We start from the raw sequence: 24934 nt of genomic DNA, 5'->3' as shown, positions 1-24934 counted from the left end.
CTCACTGGCATTTTTGTTCCCTAAGAACTTCTCCTTGGTATTGGTCTTGATTCCAAGAAGAAACAGATGGTTCTTTACATTAAGATATTATGAGGAGATACTATACAAAAGTGTAGGTATAGGATACCCACAGAGGAAGCACAGTAGCTTCTGCAACTCCAGGCTAGTAGCAGCAGAACTAACATCATCCTTGGCCAGAAAGGAAGAGTGCAGGGACTGGCAACCTGGAAAGCAGGGAAGGGGTTTGGGGGAAGTGACCTTTGGCTGCTAAGGCAGCCCCCCAACCCCAGGAGAAGAGCTGAGAATAGGCACCCTACCATCCTCTGATCTCTGGCCAGGACATTCCTTGGCCAAACCCACTCAGAAGCCAGGAAGCATAGGAGCCCACTGCTATGGTCCATTCAGGTCAGCTTTGTGGGCAAGAGCAGAGTGGAGCTGGAGGGGAAAACAAGAGATATCCAGCGTATATAGCAATTTGCTGCCGTAGCACTTAACACACTATTTAATGGTGCAAGAGAATTGTATTTTTATTCATGGTTGTGCCTAGTAAAATTCTGGTACATGGTACATGCTCAGTATTACTGAGTGAATGAACAAAGACCTGAAATACTGTTGAAACAGTAAAAGCAAATTACTACACAATTAGGAGGAATTATTTTCAGACATAGGATATTTAAAACATCACTCAAATACTGGAGCATGATTCAGCAATAAATTCTATTCCATAAACCAGGTAGATAAATGTCACAGCTTTAAAATATAGTTAAGTACAGTTGATCCTCGTTATTCATGGATTCCGTATTTGTGAATTTGCCTAACCTAAAATTTTGTGGTACAGCAAAAAATGCTGTACACATTCTGAGCTGAGGTTGAACAAGGCCATGTTCCAGCTTTCACACTATATACATGTCCTTTTTACGCTAATGCCACGGTTTTTGCATTTCTGTTCTTTTTTTGATTTCACTGTTTAAAATGGCCCCCAAGCATAGTGCTAAGGGCAAAAAGCTGTTCCTAAGGGCAGAAAGGCTGTTGTGTGCCTTATGAAGCTTATGTGTCAGATAAGCTTCATTCAGGCATGAGTTACAGTGTTGTTGGTCATGACTTCAATGTTAATGAATCGACTATATTAAATAAGGTGTCTTTACAACAGAAATTTACATGTTGACTGCTTGATGAAAATGTGACCAGTGGCTTGCAGAAATCTAGCCTTGTATTTCCCCTAGGTTCTATATTTGCTAATTCAGTGTTCACAGTGACTTTATAGAACACAATTACCTTGAATAACGAGAATCAACCATACTTGCTGTTTTCCAGTTCCTAATAAAGATTTTTAAAAAAATCAATTTACAAAAGACACAAGATGATTTTTCTTGTCAGCAGCTAATTGATCCTCATGATGTAAAACCAGAAAGAGGGGGGAAACACCAAAATTCATCACCACTGCATAATTTCAATGTGATGTATTAAAATTTATTACTTCCTGAATAGTATTCAACTAAATCTATATTATTTCTATTAAAGTTATCTAGGCCATATGGTTTGAAAATTAAAAAAATCCAGTAAGAGGGAAAAGGAAAAATACCTTATTTAATACATTGACTTTAAGAACAATCACATATGCATTATTCTTACTATCTGAACTTAGCCTCTGGTAAATTCAATCCTGCTTAGTTAGGCCAATTGATACCCTCTACAATAAGCCCTACTGATCAAAAAGCTTCATGCTTTCTACTTACAGCAGCATAGCAAATCTGAAGTTCTTAAAAAAAAAAAATCACCATTCTATTAACAATTATAAACAATTTTCCATGCTCTGGTACAAGAATATTTAATGTTAGCCAAGAAAGATAGCCATCTATTCCACTGAGGATTGTAATAGAGGCAGCCTTTTGATTTTTATATTTGTTTAAAGTACACAACTTGAATAGTAAAATAGAAACTGAGCTGAAATTTCTAATTCACTTTCTAACCATAGTAAGAATGATATTTCCCCCCCAGGGATCACCAAATATTTATAAAAATTTGTACTAACATTCTGTAAGAATCCACACACATCAGTAAGAAGCTGACTTTCCTGTTGGCGATGCTCCAAATGTCTTTAAGACTAGACAAATTACATATATTATAAAAAATTTCAGGATATTGAGTGCCTGGGTATTATCACAGTAATAGTAAAGGTTAATGAAATCATTTTTATTTCTGAAAAACACCATGTTTATACCCCCACAATAGGTATCAGTGTTACTGGTGATAAAGAAACTCAGAAGTGATCATTTTATATATATGCTTACTGTGGAAATGAAGTAGTAGAGCTCTGCAAATGAGAGGGGAAAATACCCAGGCACTTCATCAATGAACATTTGCTAAAAAGAAACTCTTAAAGTGATTGCAGCCTTGACATAGTTGCATTAACATCAAATAGCCACATTTATGTCCACTTACAGGGACTACTATAAAGAAGCAATCAAGCAAGTTTAATAAAATGTGTTGATACAGGAAATGTATTTTTCACAATTAGAAACATTTAACATCTTTAATTCAAACACTTAGATGAGAAACAGCCTAAAGCAAAGACTGACATACACTACCTATTTCAACCACAAAGCAAAATGCTCTCACTGTGACTGAAGAAAAATCATTTAATATTCATTATTAGTTTATAAAAGTATTAACTCCAAGGAATGATTATGCTCATAAGTAAACAAGAGTTTTCAAAGACTTGTAACTAAGATGTATAAGACGTAAAGTCAAACTGCAAAACTAGTTCAAAGCAATTAGAGTCCAATAGTTCTCTTATGTTTTCTTTTATTATCTTTATTTTAAATTTGATATTTTAGAATAGGAAATTATCTTTCACAGCAATGCCTCCTGGTCTGATAATACAGTGTCTCATTTCTGAATGTAAAGATTTAAAATAAATCAAAATGAACATTAAGGCGTACAAAGCTACTTTAAGTCTGCTCTTATTTAATAAAGATCAGTTTTTGCTCATATTCAAAATACATGGAATGTTGGCACAAAACTGAAGCTGCTGTAGAAAGATCACAGATGTTCTGTGGGTTACTCAAACTTCCATTTCTCTAAAAACATACCCTTGCATGGTCTTAATTTTATGAATTTAAGTGTTGAGAAGTATCTAAATAATAAGTAACAATTAAAATAAAATGTTTTATTTGTAAATTATGTACAGAATACACTTTACGTTACGACAATGAAATGGGGAGGGAGGAGGGAGAGCCATCACCTTCCAACAAATGCTGTTCACTTTCTCTGTTGGAGATGACCATCTTTCTCTGAGTCAGACGTACAAATCAGTGTGGATTTCCTACATTGGAAAAAGAATTTAGCTAAACCAGAAGTGTTGCTGCATTGTTACTAGTTGGCTTATTTCCACAAAATAGTTTTGAACTCTGCTAACTCAGAATCTTAAAAGAAATCTGGTATAATTGTATAATGAAAAATAAAAGAACTATCAAGAACAATGAGTTTACACATCTTAAAGAAACTGTGAAATGGCTACATAACTGTGCATAATGTGAAATGTTGGAGTTTCTTTTTTCCTTTTATTTTTGATTAGTCTAACAGTAAAAAGCCATAAAACTATAAAAAATTGCCATTAATGTAAATTTAACTGTGGAAAGTACATCTCTGATAACTGTCAAAATGAATGAGACCTACTTACTGTAAAATTATCAAATGGATAAAACATATTAATGGCTTTAAACTGTACCAGTAATAGTGCCAATATTCTATAAAATGAAGGACTGAGTATAACTGCTTGAATGTCAAATACATTTCAGTAAATAGATTTAAAGAATGCTGCTACAAATGCCATGTGTTCAATATGGTAATCAGCCAACATAGAAAATCCAACCTCTTGTACTTCTTCATTCAGTCCCAAAATTAGTCAGATTATGATTTTTCATGTGAAGATTTAGGTGTTTCTCCATCATTTTCCTCTTCCTCCTCCTCTTCACAATCCCCATCTGTTTGCTGTTCCAGTTCCTCTTTTGTTATCATTTCAAAATCATTTCCATTTCCACTACTGTGCTGGGATCGATCATCTTCCCTCCTGTCACTGTCCGTGTCTGAATGCCGTTCTCCCCCTGAGCCTTCTGTTCCATGATTTCCTGGTCCTACTTTCCCCTCCTCATCTTCCTTTTTCTCACTGTCTGACTTTTCCTCACTGTCGGACTTCTGTTGCTTTTTGGTTTCAGACTTCTCATCTTTCTTTAAGTCTGCTTTTGGTCCTTTGTATTCATGTGTGTACAGAGGCCTGAAGGAGTCAATGAAGCCCACATCAGCAGTCAGATTTGGCAAGAACCAAAAGTGGTGCCTTCCTCCAGTTATGAGCCAAATGATGAGAAATAGAATGCATCGAGCTGTGGGGGGAAAAATTTCTCTAATTGAGTAATTCAAACACTGCCTCAGAAGGGAGTATTTGTTAATGAAAAGCTGGGAAAACAGGTTTATTTTCTGTACATTTCATACACCTTAAATATTAATATTTAAATCCTGACTAGTGCTGGGCGTGGTGGCTAATCCTCTAATCCCGGCTACTTGGGAGGATCACTTGAGCCCAGGAGCTCGAGGCTGCAGTGAGCTACAGTGAGCTATAATTACACCACTGCATGCTTGAAAACAAAAGATTCCTGACTAGTTTAGCAGCTGTCACAGTATTCTAGGGGCACAGAATGTTGCTCTGAACTTGAGGTCACAATGCAATAATGTCACTCTGAAAAAAATTACTTCTTTTTTCCATCCGGGTGTACACTTACATGGATATACACTTCCGATTTATGCACTTTGTGATATTATGCTTCAATACACACAGCAATCAGTTGGGAATTTAAGTATTCATAAGATCATGGTGCAGGAAAAGAATAAAATAAAGAGATGAAAGGTGTTTAGGAAGGAAGCTTTTAAGAAGGAAAAGCAGGGCTGCATCATACTTCCCAAGGCCCTAGGCCCTTTTGTCTTTGTAAGGCACTTACTCCACAAAAACTATTAAATATTATATTTTCTATACATTTATGACTGTATTTTCTATACATTTGTATAAACACGAATAAAATACTGTATAGGTTTGCTATTACATACATGTATATACATTACTACTTCTGATTTAAAAGAAATAAAAATGAAAATATTTCTGTGGACCCCTATATGTATCTTGGTCCAAGGCACATGTTTACTATGCCTAAAGGATAAATTAGCCCTGGATAAGGAACCCCAGTATTAGAAAGTTTCCATCTTTTAATCCTTGTTGTCTTATTTATTTATTGAGGACAAGGTCTTGCTCTGTCACCCAGGCTGGAGTGCAGTGGCACAATCATGACTCGCTGCAGCCTCAACCTCCTGGGCTCAAGCAATCCTCCCACCTCAGCCTCCAAGTAGCAGGTACGTGCCACCATGGTCCGCTAGTTTTTGTACTTTTTGTAGAGATAGGGTCTTGCCATATTGCCCAGTCTGGTCTTGAACTCCTGGGCTCAAACTCCCAAAGTACTGGGATTACAGGTATGTATCTATCATCTATTTATCTAATCTCTCTCTCTCTCATCTATCTATCCTCCCTCTCTCTCTACCTATCTACCTACTTTGATAGACAGGTTCTTGCTATGTTGTCCAGGCCAGTCTTGAACTCCTGGCTTTATGTGATCCTCTCACCTCAGCCTCCCGAGTAGTTGGGATCACAGTTGTGGGTCACTGAACCTGACCTTTTTGTTTTATTAATTAGGTAAATTATGTAATTTTTGCTTATTTAAAGACCAATCCTCTCAATATTAGGAAAAATACAATGTTAATGAAAGCAAGCTCATTTAAACACATGAGGTTTAGTCTTTTATTTTATAACACTGTATTATGACAAAACTGTAGAAAAATGGAATTTGAATTTTAAAATTTGTAGTAATGAGTTATCACAAACCCCAATATTTAGTTTTCTCTGAATTTACCAATTATGTAGAGCTGAGTGATTTTTTCCTGTTTTTTTAAAAAGGTCATGATGATTATGTGAATGTTACAGACTAATCAATTATGACAGGAGTTTTGGTTTTTGTTTTCTTTAGACAATTCTGTCACTGTTTTCATATAAAGCCTGAAATAAGCTAATCTATGTGTCTTGCATTATTTTGCTTTGTATAAATGGAAGAAAATCGTTATAGCTGTCTTGACTTTTAAAAACAGCAATTTTTATTTTCACAAGAATATAAATATTCTGAAAGACTCTTGTACACATTAGAATCTTTCGTGTTATAAACGGAAAAGGTAAATATGCTTAAAATTATGATTTAAGAATAAATTCCACTGATAAACAGAGATAATGAATTTAAGGAGGCTGTACATTTTTTTCTCCAATTATGAGGTTTTACAGGATTGTAAGACAGATTCATAATATGAAATCTTGTATCAAACCAAAGAAAAAGCAATATAGAAATCGCACTAACCTAATTTCTTATCACATACAAATGGTATGGCAGAATGTTCATGTTTTACAGTTTTTCACTATGTGGCACTAGATTACCGAGAGTGAAAATGGAAGAATTATGGGGAATCTGTGACATGTACTATAATAACATTCCTATACTAAAAGTGACAGATTTTAGAAAACTGCCAAAGGTCTTATTTTAAATGGCATTATTAATAATGCATATTCAAAGAAACACCAGATATAATTGTGACCAATACATAATATTTCAAGACTCTGACTCTTAAAAAAAAAATAAGCTAGGCATGGCAACATGCTCCTATAGTCCCAGCTACTCAGGAGGCTAAGGTGGGAGGGCTGCTTGAGCCCAGGAGTTTGAGGGTACAGTGAGCTATGATTCTGCCATGGTACTTTACCCTGGGCAACAGAGCAAGACCCTGTCTCCAAAAAATGAATATATATAAAAAAATGTATATCGTATATAAATATATATCATATAAATATAGGACATATCATATAATATATAAATATATATGACATATAAATATATGATATATCATGATATATTATATATGATATACAAGAGATATAGATGATATATCATCTATATCTATATATCATAAATATTCATATATAATATACATGATATATATATTTATATATTATATATGATATATATATAAAGACTTCAAAGAATAATATAAAAGAAATATCTAATTATTTGAAAGTATATTTGGAATTGCATTTTCTAAGAGAATCAACATAAAATGTTGGGTTTGTTTCCTGGTATAATTCAGAAGACTGTTTGGTTCATAATGCATATTTAAATCCACAGCATATTTAAAATGAAAATTTATTTAAAGAGATTACTAAAGAAACAATATTTTAAACAGCAAAACTACATAATAACCATAAACTATTGTGAACGCTGGTTTAATTTAAAAATAAGCAAGTAGAAAAATTCTATTCAGTGGAGCTAAGCCTTTGCTAAAAATTTCCAAAGAGTTTCTAAATTTCAGGAATTTGAAAGGCAAAAAGCACCAATTTTATTATGTTTAATGTCAGATCAAAGTTTATGACTTTTCCTTCTTGATGCAGGTATTACACTGACACTAAATTCAAACAGGCTTAGATATTATTTCTTGGCCTACAAATGTGCCCATGTTCCATGCAAAACCAGCAGGGGATTTTTCTGCTGCTAGAGGTTACTAAGCCAGAGGAAGGAGGCTGGGCGTGGTGGTTCATGCGTGTAATCCCAACACTTTGGGAGGCCAAGGCGGGCAGTCACCTGAGGTCAGGAGTTCGAGACTAGCCTGGCCAACATGGTGAAACCCCATCTCTACTAAAAATACAAAAATTAGCCGGGTGTGGTGGTATCTCAGCTCACTGCAATCTCTGCCTCCCGGGTTCAAGCCATTCTCCTGCCTTAGCCTATGAAGTAGCTGGGATTACAGGCGCACGCCACCAAACCCAGCTAATTTTTGTATTCTTAGTAGAGATGGGGTTTCACCATGTTGGCCAGGATGGCCTCGATCTCCTGACCTTGTCATCCACCCACCTTGGCCTCCCAAATTGCTAGAGTTACAGGCATGAGCCACTGTGCCCGGCCCTATATTGCTTTTTAACTATCAAACATGGCTGGGTGTGGTGACAATCTTATAATCCCAGCACTTTGGGGGGCCAATGCTGGAGGATCACTTGAAGTCAGGAGTTTCAGACCAGCCTGGGCAGAGTGATACCCTATCTCCCCCACAAAAAGCCAGGCATGATGACATGCACCAGTACTCCTAGCTACTTGGGAGGCTGAGGCAGGAGGATTGCTTAAGCCCAGGAATTCAAGGCTGCAGTGAGCTATGATCTCACCATTGGGTGACAGAGCAAGACCCCGCCTCTAAACAAATAAACTGTGAAAGACCCCAATCATCCAGAAATGTGGAAAATTCATTTACTTATGTTTTCCTATTTGATTTTTAAAACATTAACTCCTTATTGCACCTAGTATTTTGGTACCTGGGTGAAAATTACTGATTTTTCCCAAAATGGCAAATCAATTGTCTAGAATCATTTATTAAATATATGCATAGATTATTTAGATGTTGCATGTGTTCTAAGTCAAAATTAAAAAATGTTTTACTGAAAGTATTATGTCTAATAAATGATCTACCATTGCAAAAATATTAAACGCCTTTGCCATAACTAATTTTTAAAGCACATCTATTTGCAGATTAAGATATAATAATGTATGGTATATTTCAAAATAACTAAGTAAATTTCAAATGTCTCACAATAAATGATAGGCAAGAAAGGTGATGAATATGCTAATTATGTTAATTAGCTTGATTTAAACATTCCACATTGTACACATACACCAAAACATCACATTGTACCCCATAAATGTATACAATTACGATCTGTCAATAAAAAATAATCTTAATAATTAAAAAAAATTTTTTTAAAAATGTATTACATCCTTTTTCTGCAGACAGAACAAATCTTATCAAGCCTGAGTTTTGAGATTTGACTCAGAAAGTAGGACCATGTGCTTCTTGATTTACCTCCATTAATTTTTTTTAAGCTTCACTGAAGCTCCAATTTACAGTCCAACTGCTCAATACCAACCTTCTTGAGGTCAATTTTATAATAACAATACTTACCAACAGCAAGGAGAAGAATACTGGCTACAAAACAGCCTGCGCCCACACTGAGGTAATAAACACCTACTCTCATTTCTGCTGGCCAAAGGGGGAAGAGGGTGGCCGCTATTACTGCAATCACTGGAACAAGAAATGACAAAGTTAAATTTTAGAATAAAAACTTAAATGGTATGGCTGCACTAACAGAAACATATCCCTGGGGGAAAAACTGAGAAACATAAACACAATGAAATATAAAATTGCCATTTTTATAGGTAAAAAATGGTCAATTATGAGCAATTTCATATTGTTCAACCTAACATTTTATACTCTTCTTAAACTAGTTTTTATTAGTGTAAATTACATATAATTAGAAAAAAATGCTATGTAGAAATTCAAAACTGTCACCTCCTTAATTTATCAACTGCCCCCTTTTTCAAGCTGTATCTACTTTATTTAAAAAATATTAAGATATCTGCCTACAAAGTAAGGGAGCTAAAAGAAACAACAGAACAACAAACCCAACAAAAAATGATTTCCAAGACCCCTCTCTGGAGATTCTTCTTCTGGGGTGGAGCTCTGACATCCACAGACTGAAAGATTCCCCAGGTGATTCTGCTACAGATGTTTTTTTGGTGCTTAGGGAAACTGTTTACAAGTATCTCCAGTTTTTTTGCAAGTAAAGTGGGGACACAAGAAAAGAATTATAAGAAATTAGAAGCCTGGTTATTAGGTCTTTAGAGTAAGACCAGGATTAAAATTGTAGCTCCATCACTTATAAGCTACGTAACCCTGGGCAAGTTACTTAACTCTTTTGAGGCTAAGTTACCTTATATTTAATAAGTCTCTTCCTATTTTTCAAAGGTTGTTGTGAGGATGAAATGATATATTGTACGCAAAATATCTAGCGAAGTGACTAGTACTCTTATTATAAAAGAGTTATTTTGCTTTTTGTTTTCTGAAACAGAGTCTTACTCTGTCACCCAGGCTGGAGTGCAGTGGCATGATCTCGGCTCACCACAGCCTCGACCTCCTGAGCTTAGGTGATCCTCCCACCTCAACCTTCTAAGTAGTTGGGACTACAGGTGTGAACCACCACACCTGGCTAATTTTTTGTATTTTTTGTAGAAATGAGGTTTCGCCATGTTGCCTAGGCTGGTTTCAAACTCTTGGATTCAAGCCATCTCCCTGTCTTGGCCTCCTGAAGTGTTAGGATTACAGGTGTGAGCCACTGAGCCCAGCCTAAAAGAGTTATTTTGAATGGGATCCTATGATACCATATTGACCAAGCTTATTTTAACTGCTACCTATTTTTTTTTTCTGTTTGTTAAATCATTCTTTCCCCATAAAACCTCCTGGAATATACACTGTTAAAAAGCAAATAAAAAACAAATCAAACCCCCAGCACTTTGGGACAACGAGGCAAGTGCCCAGGAGTTCGAGACCAGCCTGGACAACATGGCGAAACCCGTCTCTACAAAAAAATACAAAAATTAGTGGGGTGTGGTGGAGTGTGCCTATAGTTCCAGCTACTCAGTAGGCTGATGTGGGAGATCACCTGACCCCAGCAAGCTGGGCTGCAGTGAACCATGATTGTGCCATTGCATTCCAGCCTGGGTGACAGGAATGAGACCCTGTCACAAACAAGCAAATCAAAAGGTATAGAGAAAATTAAGTCTTCATCTAATTCTTATTCCACTTCCCAGAGGTTAAGTACTATTAAGCTTACCTGTATACTCAGAGACTGCCTATATATAATTAACTAGCTACAGGGACTTTTTTTCTAAATAAAGTCTTCATCTAATTCTTATTCCACTTCCCAGAGGTTAAGTACTATTAAGCTTACCTGTATACTCAGAGACTGCCTATATATAATTAACTAGCTACAGGGACTTTTTTTCTAAATAAGTAAATGAGCTTATACTATTCTTACTCTTCTGTAACTTTTTTTTTTTTTTTATCTATTCTAGGTATAATACCCTTGCACATGTACATTTGTGCAACTGTGATTATGGCATAGGGTAAATTCCTTAAAGTGAAATTTATTAGATCAAATGGTATAAGCATTTCAAATTTGAAAGATATTTGCTAGATTATACTCAAGTATAGTCTAAGGGATTTGGAAAAAAACAGATAATGTGTCAATGTACACACTTTGTGCAACTGTATGGGAACAGCATGGAATAAATTCCTAGAATTGCTGGGTCACTGCAGACACATAAAATTTCAAAGATACTGACAAATTGTCCTTTACAAAAATTAAAACAATAGACATACCTATCAACTGTTAGAGAGTGCTGATTTTTTTCTAAGACTTTTAATGTTAAGGTTTGCAAGCCTCTTAATCACTACAGCTTTAATCTGTATATATTATAAGTGTGATTAAGTATCACTCATGATGATTGGTCATTGTATTTCTTTATCTGTTAACTACCTTGACCATTTTTCTATCAGTTTGTTATCTCTTAAAAGATCTTTAATATGTTTCAAATATTTTCCTTAGTTTATTATTCATCTTCTGACTTTAAAGTATTTTTAAAATGACAACTATTTTAAATTTAGGAACATTTTCTTTTACAGTATCTGCATATTGTTTTCTAAATTTTAGATTGCACTTTAAAGCTATTAACATCTCACTACTTACCAAGAATTAATCCCATGACAAATGTTTTAAAGTGAACTGGGTCATAGATCCATACATACACCTAGAAGAATCAAGAAACCTCGGTGCTTAAAAGTTCTAATGTCACATTAGAAAGTAATGCTTAATTCTATATTTTAGGTCCTTTAAAGCAGTCATCAACCTCTTAACATATGAGAAGTACTTTCTAAGGTAAATAAATTCCAAAGATCTTTCCTTCAGTAGTAGTGGTTCTTCTGGCACTAGAAAATGATTACAGGAAAACTATAAATTCTATAAAGCACTTAAGTAAATTTGTATGTTCTTATATACACTTAAAAATTTGTTTGGTCAGGCTTGGTGGCTCACGCCTATAATCCCAGCCCTTTGGAGGCCAAGGCGGGCAGATCACTTGAGGTCAGGAGTTCAAGACCAGCCTGGCCAACATGTTGAAACCCTGTCTCTACTAAAAATACAAAAATTAGCCGGGTATGGTGGTGGACGCTTGTAATCCCAGCTACTCGGGAGGCTGAGGCAGGAGAATTGCTTGAACCCAGGAGGCAGAGGTTGCAGTTAGCTGAGATCACACCACCGCACTCCAGCATGGGTGACAGAGCAAGACTGTCTTGGGGGAAAAAAAATTGTTCATGTGTGCAAATCATTATTTATTCAACAAAAACACCAGCAACTGCCAACCTTTTTGTCCCTAATGTAATGATGTACCAGTCTGGGATAAAAGCACAGTTAAGATAGATTCCAGCCAGGCCCTATTAGAGATCCAGTTATCACTCAACTCCACCCTTTTCTCTCCTGAGAAGACACAATGATCAATTATAAAGATCATGCTTCGTGAACATAGTCTCTATGACTGTATTAATTTCATTGCCTACTCCTCCATGGAGGGCCCATAAGCTGGGAACCACTACTTCAAAACTTAATTTACTTTTATCAGGCTCTTATTTTACACAACAGAAATTTACTTCATTCAGATCAGAACTCTGATCATTCATCCACAAAACTCAGTTTTATTTCTTAGTTTCTATAAATAACAGTACTCTTCCCTCTTATTTCTATATTGACCAGAACTCTTTATCGTCTTTCCAACGTGGTTCTTCAATTTGTAACACCAGAGGTTCCACTTTAACCTCTTATTTTACTCTGCCCATTTCCTTGGGAATCAGATTCACAGACATTACTTCTGCCACTTTCCATTCTAAAAAAACATGTTTTTTTAAAAAAGATATTTCACAACTTTAAAAGTTATGGAGTGCATGCTGCTTTCTACAGAATAAAAATCTAGGCTTTTCAGGATAGCAAGCACCCATGCGTTTGCTCAGGCTGCTTCCTTCCCTAACAGACCTAAACTCCTTCCTGGCGCACCTGGCAATCTGCCAGTCATCTTCAAGTCTAAGCTCAAGTGTCCTTTAGACCCTTCTTATCTTTCTTGACTAAATTAACTATTCATAACTGATGCTTTCACACCATTAATGCTTACCACACTGTACTATATTAACATGCTTAAGTGCCTGTATCTTTGCTAGACCCTAAGAGATTTTATCCTATTTATCAAGCTATTCCCAACGCCTATAAAAATGTCTGGCACATAGCTGATGCTCAACGTTTAACTGAGGGCATTTCAACCTTCACATTAAGAAAGACCTACGGTTTTCTATTACAGTGGTTCTTAACCAGGGGTTCACATCAGTCACCTGAGGACACTTTATTATAGATATATAATCCTCCCCCACAATCCCACTCTAGATAGTCTCATGCAAGTAAGAATTTCAAACACACAACCCTAGGAGCCATGACTTTATAGATGTTACTTCTGTATAGGTATAGCAGGAAAGGATATATCCTGAAATTCACAACAGTTCAATGCCCAGTATATAACTCATGTTTATGTAGTGGTGAAGTGACTGAATTAAGCAGTCTTTATGGAAGGCTACCACCATACAAATCTTCCATTACAAATGATAAGCACAAAGCATCAAGTAATGTTAAAAATTTTAAGCCCCTCAAGTGATGTGTCTGACTTACATTCTGTAAGAGATGGAGATTTGTAGCTATCTCCTATTCTGCTCTTTTTTCTTTGATAATAATGGAAACCCTACATTTCAGCTGGGCAAATAATTACCCTGTATAAAAAATGCATTTCCAAGATTTTACTTCTCATATGTATGACCATGTGACTATGTTCTGGCCAATGGAATTCAAGCAGAAATGAAATTGCCAGCTTTCTGGACAGTGTCCTTAAAGTGGTCTCCTTAAAGAGGAGACATATTCTTCACTCTCCTTTCCTCTTTTCGATGCAGATATAAGGTTGGCAGTCATTCTGGACCATAAGGTAACCTTAGCTAGAAGCCTCAGACAGAGGAGAAAAGAAGAGCTGGGATCCACCATGGAGCTGACATATCTGTACAGCTTACCTACAGATTTCACTGATGAAAAAGAAATAAGCATCTATTTTGTACTAAGATGCTTTTATTTCAGGTTTCCTATCACTCACAGTCAAATCTGACATTTAAAAATCTAAATAAGAGAAATTATTGATTTTTAAAAATAGAGTAGTTTTTATACATTTAAGTGCATAATTAGATTTCTCAAAATTTTTCCTTTTATTAGTGAAGGCATCAAACATATTTCTAAAAACTCCTATAGAAAACTGAACTTCTAGTTATAGGCTTACTCTCACCTCATTTCCATCCAGAAAAACCTGATCATCATGTGGCTCAAGTTTGAATTTTTTCTTAGTTTCCTTCTTTTTAGGAGTTCCTGGAGTTTCCTCCTACGAAAACACAAGTTGGATAGAAGAAATAACACAAGTAAGCAAGAAATATGACGTTCATACAGTCAAAAAATTTTCACTGACTATTTGTAACACAGAAATAAAAATTCTCAACCACAGTATTTACAACAACTCTGATATAGTTATCTCAGGTAGGTGTTGCATAATACTTAAATGTGCTCACAGGCCAGTCGTGATCATGTGCACATAATGATTTTTAAATTTTTACTTAATTTTAGATTAACTCACCTTTTTGGATTCTTCCTTTTCACCATCTTTTTTTTTCTCTTTTTCTTTTTTTGTCTTCTCATCCTTTATATTTTCTTTCTTGCTCTTTTTATCTTCTTCTTTTCCACTTTCAGCTTTTCCTTTATCTTTTTCTTTCTTTATGTCTTTATCATATTTCATTTTCATTACTTTTAGGGCTCGGTGAAAAAACTGCTTCTTTAAAAGCCTTTGGGAAAAACAGGTATGGCATTACACTCCCCATCTAGATACTGACTAAAAAGCAAAAATATCAAGACCTGAATAAAATAAGCAAAGGAAGGCATAAATTAGCAAACACAAGAGAAATTACAACTAGTATGCCTATGAAAAAGTAGTCAACTCTACCACTAAATAAAAAAACTTTATAGTCAATTATATAAAAGTTGTCAAAACTCAGTGATATTCATATAATTTTCACTTTTAATGATGTACCTTAAGTATAAAAGAGATTATAGGTTTGAGATTATCCATATAAAGACTCTTTCTGGGTTCATACAGAGTAATCAAGACTCAGCTTCACTTTATGTTAAGTCTCAAATGCAAAGCTGACATAATAAAGAAAGGAGAAAATAAACAGTTTAAGAAATGCTAACAGATTAAAAGTGATGATATGATTGGTCCAAATAATTTTTTCAGCTTTCTTGGTGTTATTTTTTCTCTAAGCACTTCACAATTCAGTCTGCCACTGTAATGATTATCTTCAATTAAGCAATGATTAAATATACTAAGGTGAGATTTTTGGACTCTGAAAAGGACGTGCACAACATCAAATTGAAAAATGTGCAATATATTTGGCAAAACATGATGTATTCCTGGTTTCACTAATTTCTCTCTAAATAGATTGTTCTTCTCTCTTTTTAGCAGTTATTATTATATTTTATATTCTCACCTTAGGGCCTTTACACTGGCTGTTCCCTTTACTTAGAATGCTCTTCCCCCAAATAAGCAGGTCCTTTTGTTTCACTCCTTCACTTCCTTCAAGTTTTCCCTCAACCACAACCTACTCTGTTTGAAACCTAAGCCCACCTTCTCATTCTCTCATTTCCTGTTATCTATCCATAGCACTTATCTTCTAACTCACTATATAATTTGTAATAGTTGTTTGCTCCTTCACTAGACGGTAAACTTCTTAAGAGAGAGAGAGATCCTTGCTTTGTTCATTTTTTACCTGACCCCAAATTAAGTCAAACTTGCTTGGTAGTTTCTCTTTAACCTTACAATCCTACTCAAGAAATTGGGTTGCCCTTATTTTGTCATCTAAAAGTCACTTTTTCAAATCTCATGTTCTAGTTTCAGAATTCCTGGTTGGTTTCTTCATTCCTGCTTTGATAATGTCTAATTACCACAATACAATCTAGAAGCTACGTCTCACTACCACCACTGGTGCCTGCTAATGGTGACTATATAGCTACTTTTCTATTTACACCTCACTGGTGCCTGCTCCAGCACATCACAGCACTTGTTAACTAGACGCTTTCTTCCTGTCCAGATAACCACTTCTTTTTGTCATTGTGTTCAGTCCCCTGAAGCACCTATGTTTTACCTGTCTGGCTGGGCTTCCATCTGCTCCCCAATTAGGTCCAGCCTATGAGCACTTCCACAAAGCTAATTTCTAGGTTTCCTCATTTGGCCCATACTACTTATTTGGAAGAGCTATTTTTAAATTATGCAAATATGATTGTGCATATAATTGTGCAAATGTTCAAACTGCCCCCCAAAATGCTACCATCATATCTGCTATGAATACATATACATATATAAACAAACAAGAATCTGAAATGAGACCTTAATGATTAACTACTTATGAGTACAAAGTGGGATTTAAGAATAGTAGTAGCATATTTGAATATGAAGTGTAGTCTTATATTTTTTACTCTTCTTCTGAATGTCTTACAAAAAAAATCTATAATGAAAATATATTCTAATTTTATTTGTGCACTTATGTGATTTCCAGATTTTCTTTCAGGAACATTTATTACCACTCCAAATGAAAATAAAAATACATCCTGTTCATCATATGTTAATTGAAAAACTAGCATTTTATAATGCAGTTAATATACATGTCCATATATTAAGAGTACACGTGTACACATACAGATACTTGAAGTATATATTCTCAAATGGTAATGTGGCTATCTATGAAGCAACATTATTAGTAATTTGGATTTTCTTCTAAATCATTTGCAACAGTTCCCATTTTCTTAAATTTAGTGGAAAAAATGATTCTTAATAAAGAAATAATTTTAAAAACAAACAATGCAACTTTAGTAGAAAAAAGCCTTTTCCCTGATGAGTAGATACTGAAGGCAATAGAACCAGCAGGATCATCTGCTTCTGTCAATTTTCCTGCACAGCTGCCCACCCCCATGAAAGAAAAGTAGATTATTAACTTTCAATCAAATTGTGTTGAAAATAATTTCACAATTAGGTTGAAAGGTGAGACTGACATTATTTAACATTTGTATAATATCAGAGCCTCCGTTTGTTTGGCTTTAAATCCATGACACAGAACACATTACTAACACAAAGCTCTCTGACATTTTTACACAACTACTCATACTTTCCTATCTCGGTGTGTTCTATGCCCTTTGCTTGGAATGAATTTCCTTTCTTCTCTTGTTTGTTGGGTAATCACCTATTTATGTTTCAAAATTTACTTAAAACATTTTCTGTGTGATGTCATTCTTCATATTTTCACCATCTCTCTCTTCCTTATTCAACACACTGCATTGTAATTAGTTATAAATCTTCCCTAACAGATCAGAGTATGTTCTGATGTAGGGACCAAGTCATAGTTATTATTGTATTCCTGGAGCCTAGAATATTTGTTGAGTAAGTGGTTTCAAAACAGCTTCTAAAATGTTTAAAAAATTACTTCTGTATTTTTTTCCTTCACCTCCATCTTTTTTTCAGATTTAACAAACATTTATTAAATGCCAGACATGTTGGGGACTTCCACCAATGTGGCAGAGGTGAATTTTTATGAAGTGCTCACACTGTGGTAATTGTTATGGAGTTACAATAAAGTATAAAACAGTCTTACAATTGTTTTCAGACTTAGCTGGCAGGAGATTTTTAAAAAACCAACACATATGTAGCAATTCTAAAATAGTTAAGGGCCAAACTGGAAGGTACTAACTTGATAAACTCAGTAGAACTTTAGATACAAAGCCTGATGAAGGCTGGAGGGCCTGGGGAAGAGTACATTCGGTAGAGGAAGGACTTGAGGGATTTGTTTGTGATTTTGAGAGGCAGGTGGGACAGAGGAAAGAGAACCTTTAGGGAAAGTGGCAAGTTATGATAGGAAAAAGACTAGAAGAAAAAATGAGTGTGGTATGTGCACAAGACTGAGGACGACATAACTGGATTGGGGGTCAGTGATACAAAGTCTTATGGAGACTTAACCTAGTATGTATGAGTTCATTCATGATATAGACCATAAAAAGGTACAGATCACATTAGAAAAGATTTGTTTTATCATCCTACATTTTCCTATTTTGTTTTTCCTCAGATTCCCTCATGCCACTTAGCTGCCTCAGAAAAACTGACAGTATTGGAGGATGCCAAAAAAAGAAAAAAAGAAAGTGGACAAGAGACCCTTTGTGATTTTGTCTGCTATTGGGCAGCAACTCATGAGGACTGGCCAACAAGACTCTACGGTTGTATTAGAAGTGGCTCTGGAGACCTTAAAGTTATGCTACTCTCATTTATTTTAGTGCAGAAAGGACTCAAACAATCTGACATCAGTGGGAAGAGCGTATACAATGAAAATCGAGTGTCTCTGGACACTCTCTGTACTCAGGTCTTTTGAGCTTTTCAAATAACGAGGTACCAAGGCTCCTAAAAAGCCAAAAAATGTGGATTCATACTGGCTGCTCTACTCAGAGATTTGGGCTTACAGATCTAATAGCTCCATTAAATGCATTGTCATTTTGTTGGAGGAGACAGTATAGAGTGGTAGTTAAGAACACAGACTGTGGAGACAGGCTGCTAGATTTAGAACCCTAGATCTGCCACTTGCTAGCTGTGTAGCCTTAGATAAAGTACTTAAGTTCTCTGTGCCCCAGTTTCTGCATTTGTAGCATCTCTTAATTTTTACACGACATGTAAAAAATACATCAGTTTTGTGGCAGGTAAGGAAGTTTGTACTTTTTGGTTTGTTTTTAAGACAGAGTCTTGCTCTGTCACCCAGGCTGGAGTGCAGTAGTGCGATCTCGGCTCACTGCAACCTCCACCTCCCAGGTTGAAGCTATTTTCATGTCTCAGCCACCCAAGTTGCTGGGACTACAGGTGCATGCCACCATGCCTGGCTAATTTTTGTATTTTTAGTAGAGACAGGGTTTCGCTATGTTGGTCAGGCTGGTCTTGAACTCCTGGCCTCATGTGACACCCCTGCCTTGGCCTCCCAAAGTGTCAGGATTACAGGCGTGAACCACTGTGCCCAGCCGGGAAGTTTGTACTTTGGAGCTAATTCTATTCACCTTTTTATTTTTTCCCCACGAGCACAGATTCAAGTTGCCCTGGATATATACTTGCTGGAGCTAATTCTAACTAGACAAGTTGCTACAAAAGACAAGCAAATATCAACTGCATGAGTGTTAGCTCATCCTTGTCTCAACAATGTCTCATTCTGTCGTCCAGGCTGGAGTGCAGTGGCGCAACCTCGGCTCACTGCAAGCTCCGCCTCCCGGGTTCACGCCATTCTCCTGCCTCAGCCTCCCGAGTAGCTGGGACCATAGGTGCCCGCCACCACGCCTGGCTAATTTTTTGTAATTTTAGTAGAGACAGGTTTTCACCGTGTTAACCAGAATGGTCTCGATCTCCTCACCTTGTGATCCACCTGCCTCGGCCTCCCAAAGTGCTGGGATTACGGGCATGAGCCACTGTGCCTGGCCGAAACCTACTGTTTCCAAAAGGTCTGTTAGTAACCTCTAGTTTTTGGCAACTAAGAATTTTAAGAAATATTCAACAATTCTTTAACTTGACAGCTTAAGAAACCAGGTTGTGAAATAGTGGTTTTTAAGAGGGTTCTTATGTGGCTGATACTTTAGGTGCCATTAAATAAAATATTAGTACACATAAAAAAATCTAAAATCCCCAAAGATAAGCTTTAGTGTTATGAAAACAAAATTTAGTTAACATAGATTAAGAAAATGCTTAGTATTAAGTAAACCAAGAAAAAAAGAAAAGAAATGGAAAGAAAAACCAGCACACTTCCTTCCAAAAGGAAGGTGATTTTGTCTTTTAGGTAAACCACTCACCATCAAAAGTTTTTTCAGAACAGAAAAAGTATCTATTATGAAAAATATATGTATATTACTGAATTAGCTGTATTTCATCTTGAAATTCTCAGAAAAAGACAAGGTAGATGTTGCAGCTGCCTTGATTTTAGAAGAAATACTACATTAGCAAACACTGAACCAAATAGGAAAGGGTATGAGGCTTATGGCTCAGGGTGCAGGCACTAAAAAAATAGTGGTAACACAGCTAATAGGAATTCCTGCAAAAGTTTTGAAAAAAAGACTCCTCAACCAATTTGCTCTACAAAAGAAAGAACTTTCTTTTCTATGGTAGGCAGTGGTATATGACTTTTGTTGCTGACCCTTCAGTAGGGCTCACAAATATACAAAATAGAACATAAATAAAAATTATATACAGTTAAAAGTATAATAGTCTAATACCAAACACATTTCCAGAGGTACCAAAGAAATCAGGTTACATGTGAAAACTATATTTATGTTGTAGTATCACTACATTTAATGATGTAAGGAGCTTCAGGACTATGAAGAAAATGTAAAATTATTACGTTATTCTTCACTAAGAAATAAACAGTACCTGTTGCAGTAGTCAACCACAGACTCCCTGGTTGTAAATAAAGCTTCCTCTCCTTTCTTGGCCTTTGCCCACTTTGAATCCAAAAGACAGTCCACTGCTTTTGAAGCTAAAGAAGAAATTCATTAAGTTTAGTATACATGGGAATTTATGTCTATCTAAATAATATGTTATAAAGTGAAATTTCAACACTCTGGCAACAAAAAAGAAAACCAAACTCAACAGAATATTAAATCTAACATGATCATGATTAATAGTTCCCCAAAACCTCAACTTGTGAACTATATTAAGTATCTTTTAAAAGTAATGTTGGGAAATAATGGCATTCAGAAAGACCAACTAAAGCAAGATAAATTAATGGGGAAATATTCAAAAATTTAAAATATCTGTATGTAACTATCGCTCTTATTAATCACAAGCATATGTATATAAACAAAAATGTTCTCCACTCTCTGCAAGTAATAAAAATTCTCATCAAGTTTTACTCTAATACATTGAGGAAGAACCTCTGTCAACAATCTACTGCTGTCACAAGAAACAGCTAAACATATTATATCTGAAGAGATTAGCACATCTACTTTTTAAAACTTGTAATGAATGTCAAATCATTAATAACAGTAAAGAAAAAGACGATAAAGGAATTTTCCTCTATACTGGCAATTTAGTTTTTTTTTTCTTCTAAGAGACAGGTTCTTGCTCTGTCACCCAGGCTGCAGTACAGTGGTGGGATCATAGTTAACTGTAGCCTCTAACTCTCGAGCTCAAGCCATCCTCTCACTTCAGAGGTGCATGCCATCATACTCATCTAATTTTTTTGTAGAGATGGGGTCTCATTGTGTTGCATAGGCTGGTCTCGAACTCCTGGCCTCAAGCAATCCTCCTGCCTTGGCTTCCCAAAGTGTTGGGACTACAGGTGTGAGCCACGACACCCAGCTGCAATTCACTTTTAATTGATAAGAAAGGCAAACTCAACCCCTACTTATAAGCGCTGGTGTTATAAATGACATCAGCTTATAATGACATTGTTTGGGAAAAAAAGCCAGCACTCTTAGTTCCAAGTACACATACTATTTTAACAAAAGGTAGTATTTTAAAACACTGAAAATAAATCCTATTTAAAAAATTTTCCAACAACTGTTATTAGAAAACATCTTTTTATTATAGACATTTTCAATCATAAAAGAAAAGAACAGAATAATCAACTGCCATATGCCCATTACCAGAACAATCACATTTGGAAAGCACTTTTAAAACTTCTACATATCCCAAATGTAGGTTAACATCATAAGATATGTACACTAATATGATTTTACTGATATAATCCTACCAATAAAATAATCAACCCGGTGGCCCATCATATTGGTGGACTTTGTTGGGCAGTTGAATCGAAGATACTTGGCCACAGCCTTCTCTTCTTTAGATGGTTCACCAACTTCCTGCAACATATGAATATTAATTTAGTATAATAATATACTTGAGAAATTCATGCACTGAAGAATAATTTACAAATCTATTTTATGAATCTTTTCAAGTGGAGTACAGGCCTTGCTTTCAAGCTTTCTCTGGAGCAGACCTAATAATGTATTCAAAAGACAAAAATGGAGACTTAAAGAAACTACGTTTTTCAAATATAAGTTGATAGAGGCAAAGCCTGTCTGCTTCTTGGCTTCAACTATGAGGCATTTGAGCTGTTTTTTCCACAATGGTAACTATTTTGTACCACCAGTTCACTTTCATTCTTATACGGTCTTTTTATTTTTATTTTTTTTTTTTTTGAGATGGAGTCTCACTCTCAGGCTAGAGTGAAGTGGTGCGAACTCAGCTCACTGCAACTTCTGCCTCCTGAGTTCAAGTGACTCTCCTGCCTCAGCCTCCCGAGTAGCTGGTATTACAGGTGCCTGCCACCATGCCCAGCTAATTTTTGTATTTTTAGTAGAGACAGGGTTTCGCCATGTTGGCCAGGGTGGTCTTGAACTCCTGACCTCAAGTGATCTGCCGGCCTCGGCCTCCCAAAGTGCCAGGATTACAGGTGTGAGCCATCGTCACCGGCCTATAGTCTCTTTTTATAAGCCACAAAACAGTAATTAAAAAGATAAGATGTTGCTAATAGTGAGTATCCAAATGTCAAAGTAAGTAGAAACAAGTGTCATAAATAAATGTTAAAATAACAGCCAAAGATATGTAACCTGAACAATGGACAACAGATAGCAGGAGGAGTTCTCAAATTAATCAATGACAGCTGCCCCCAATGTGGTAGCCATAAGAACTACTGACACAATGACCATTTGTATTCTCTTTCCTTTCCCCCCTGTGGCTGCAGATACCAGACACTCCTGGGACTGTCTTTCTCATCTTCTCTTCTCCAGGAAGGGTGAGGCAAAAATAAAAAATGCAAAAAGAGATACTACTATCTCATTTGAAGAGGTGATTAATGGAAGTGCACTGACAAAGAGTCATTTTGGAAAGGCCATTTTCATCCTTCTCTGCTTTCTTTCTTCTATATCTTTTCCCAAATTTTCTATTATTTTCTTCATTGTTTCTCATTCCCCATCTTCCCTTTATTCCCTTTCATTCTGAACTTCTTTGACAATTCCTCCTGTGAATTTATTTTCCCTACCCACGTACTGAAGAAAATGAAGACAGTCTATCTTTGTATACATCTTATGTATAAACTTTCAAAAGCTGTCTTATTGCTGTAAGCTATTGAAACAAATGCACTGTACTTAATTACTGTCTTTAATTACATGCTTAAGCACAATACACAGAACATTCAATATTTCTAGCAACATATAATCTAAATGTGAATGATTTCAGGAAGGTCTGCTTCTTTAAAGAATAAAATGCCAAATAATAGTAAAAAATAATCTGGCAAGAATCTAAGATGCTAAGAATTAATGCTAAAGATAGTTGTTTCAAGCAAAAAAAATCTAATGATGCAAAATAGAAAAAAGAATCTATCCAACTTATCTATGTCGGGTTTTTCCAAAGTTGTCTGAATTCAGTTATGTTTGAGGAAAATAAAGAACAATCAACCAACCTAGGTTTCAGCTTTAACTTTATCCCAGAAAGGAATAATTTGTTAGATGAAGTGGAAGTTTTTGTTTTGGTTACTGAGTCTCCTGGCAGGTACATCTCTCATTTCTTCCTTTGTATTTCCCAAGTCCTCTACTTCCAGTAGCCCAATTACCTGTGTAAGATCATACCAGTGTACAATTCCTACAGTCTGCAACTACCAGCTGTGGGCTATTTGTGGTAATAAAAATTAAGAGCCCAAATCACTCAACCCAAAAGAAGACTACTATAAAAACCAAGTATTTATGAAATTAAAACTTTCATATATGAAAATATGTATCACAAAAAGTAGAATTTTTTTTTTTTTTTGAGACACAGTCTTGCTCTGTTGCCCAGGCTGGAGTGCAATGGTGCTATCTCAGCTCACTGCAACCTCTACCTCCTGGGTTCCAGCAATTCTCGTGCTTCAGCCTCCCAAGTAGCTGGGATTACAGGTGCCCACCACCATGTCCGGCTAATTTTTTGTAGGGATGGGATTTTACCATGTTGGCCAGGCTGGTCTCGAATTCCTGACCTCAGATGATCTGCATGCCTCAGCCTCCCAAAGTGCTGGGATTACAGGCGTGAGCCACCACGCCCGGCCAAAAAGTAGAACCTTAAAAAATGGCAAATTCAAAATTTAACACTCCAAGTTCAGGAACAACTACAAGATTCATAATGATTTATTTGAGGCCTGACTACAAAATATACTTTCTGATATAATAAAAGGCAAAACTTCCTAATTAAAATTTTTGAAACCATGCTAAAATATATTAATATATGTTGGTATCAGGTATATTAAATGATAGTATTTAATTATGTTTGTAAAATACACTACACTTTGCAGAGCCTCAATTAGTAAATAATAGTCTATATATCCATACATCTGAAAAAGTAATACTATAAAGGTTGAATACTATAAATGGTTTATAGAAACCAATTCTATTATATAATCACACCACACATGCTCAGTTTTTTCCTCATCTGATATATCTGTTGTTAACTTAAAATTGATCTAATTAAGTAACTTGTTACTGGGAGGTGCTTGATTAAAAATTGTGGGGGAGAAGTCTTAATAAACGTGACCTGTTCTTTCAGACTTACAGAGTACTCACGCTATCATCTTTGGATGCTACAGTTAACAGCAAAGATTTGTAAGGCATGATATGTACACTCTTGTTACATAACTATTAGAAGCAGTAATTATTACTTCCCAAAAAGAGGGGCAGAAAAAATATTTTTGAAATACACAGAGTAGGATGGGTTGGGTGGCCCATGCCTGTAATCCCAGTACTTTGGGAGGCTGAGGCAGGCAG

The 24934-nt window shown here is 35.8% G+C and overlaps 1 protein-coding gene across 1 annotated transcript in view; it reads right to left on the bottom strand.

The window, feature by feature from the left end:
- Window positions 1-501: 501 nt before the first annotated feature.
- SEC62 (SEC62 homolog, preprotein translocation factor) overlaps window positions 502-24934 on the bottom strand; it is a 30651-nt gene continuing 6218 nt past the window's right edge. The window contains exons 2-8 of the mRNA XM_063621647.1: window positions 21895-22003; window positions 20571-20676; window positions 14718-14922; window positions 14376-14468; window positions 11705-11765; window positions 9082-9201; window positions 502-4382 (exon numbers count right to left, since the gene is read on the bottom strand). Of these exons, the coding sequence (XP_063477717.1) occupies window positions 3913-4382; window positions 9082-9201; window positions 11705-11765; window positions 14376-14468; window positions 14718-14922; window positions 20571-20676; window positions 21895-22003 (1164 nt within the window). The 3' untranslated portion in view covers window positions 502-3912. The remainder of the gene's footprint in view (window positions 4383-9081; window positions 9202-11704; window positions 11766-14375; window positions 14469-14717; window positions 14923-20570; window positions 20677-21894; window positions 22004-24934) is intronic.

Source organism: Symphalangus syndactylus, chromosome 17 (assembly GCF_028878055.3).
Source record: "Symphalangus syndactylus isolate Jambi chromosome 17, NHGRI_mSymSyn1-v2.1_pri, whole genome shotgun sequence".
In the NCBI taxonomy this organism is placed as follows: Eukaryota; Metazoa; Chordata; class Mammalia; order Primates; family Hylobatidae; genus Symphalangus; species Symphalangus syndactylus.
The sequence above is the reverse complement of the archived record's forward strand: the minus strand, read 5'-3'. Positions and strand labels throughout refer to the sequence as shown.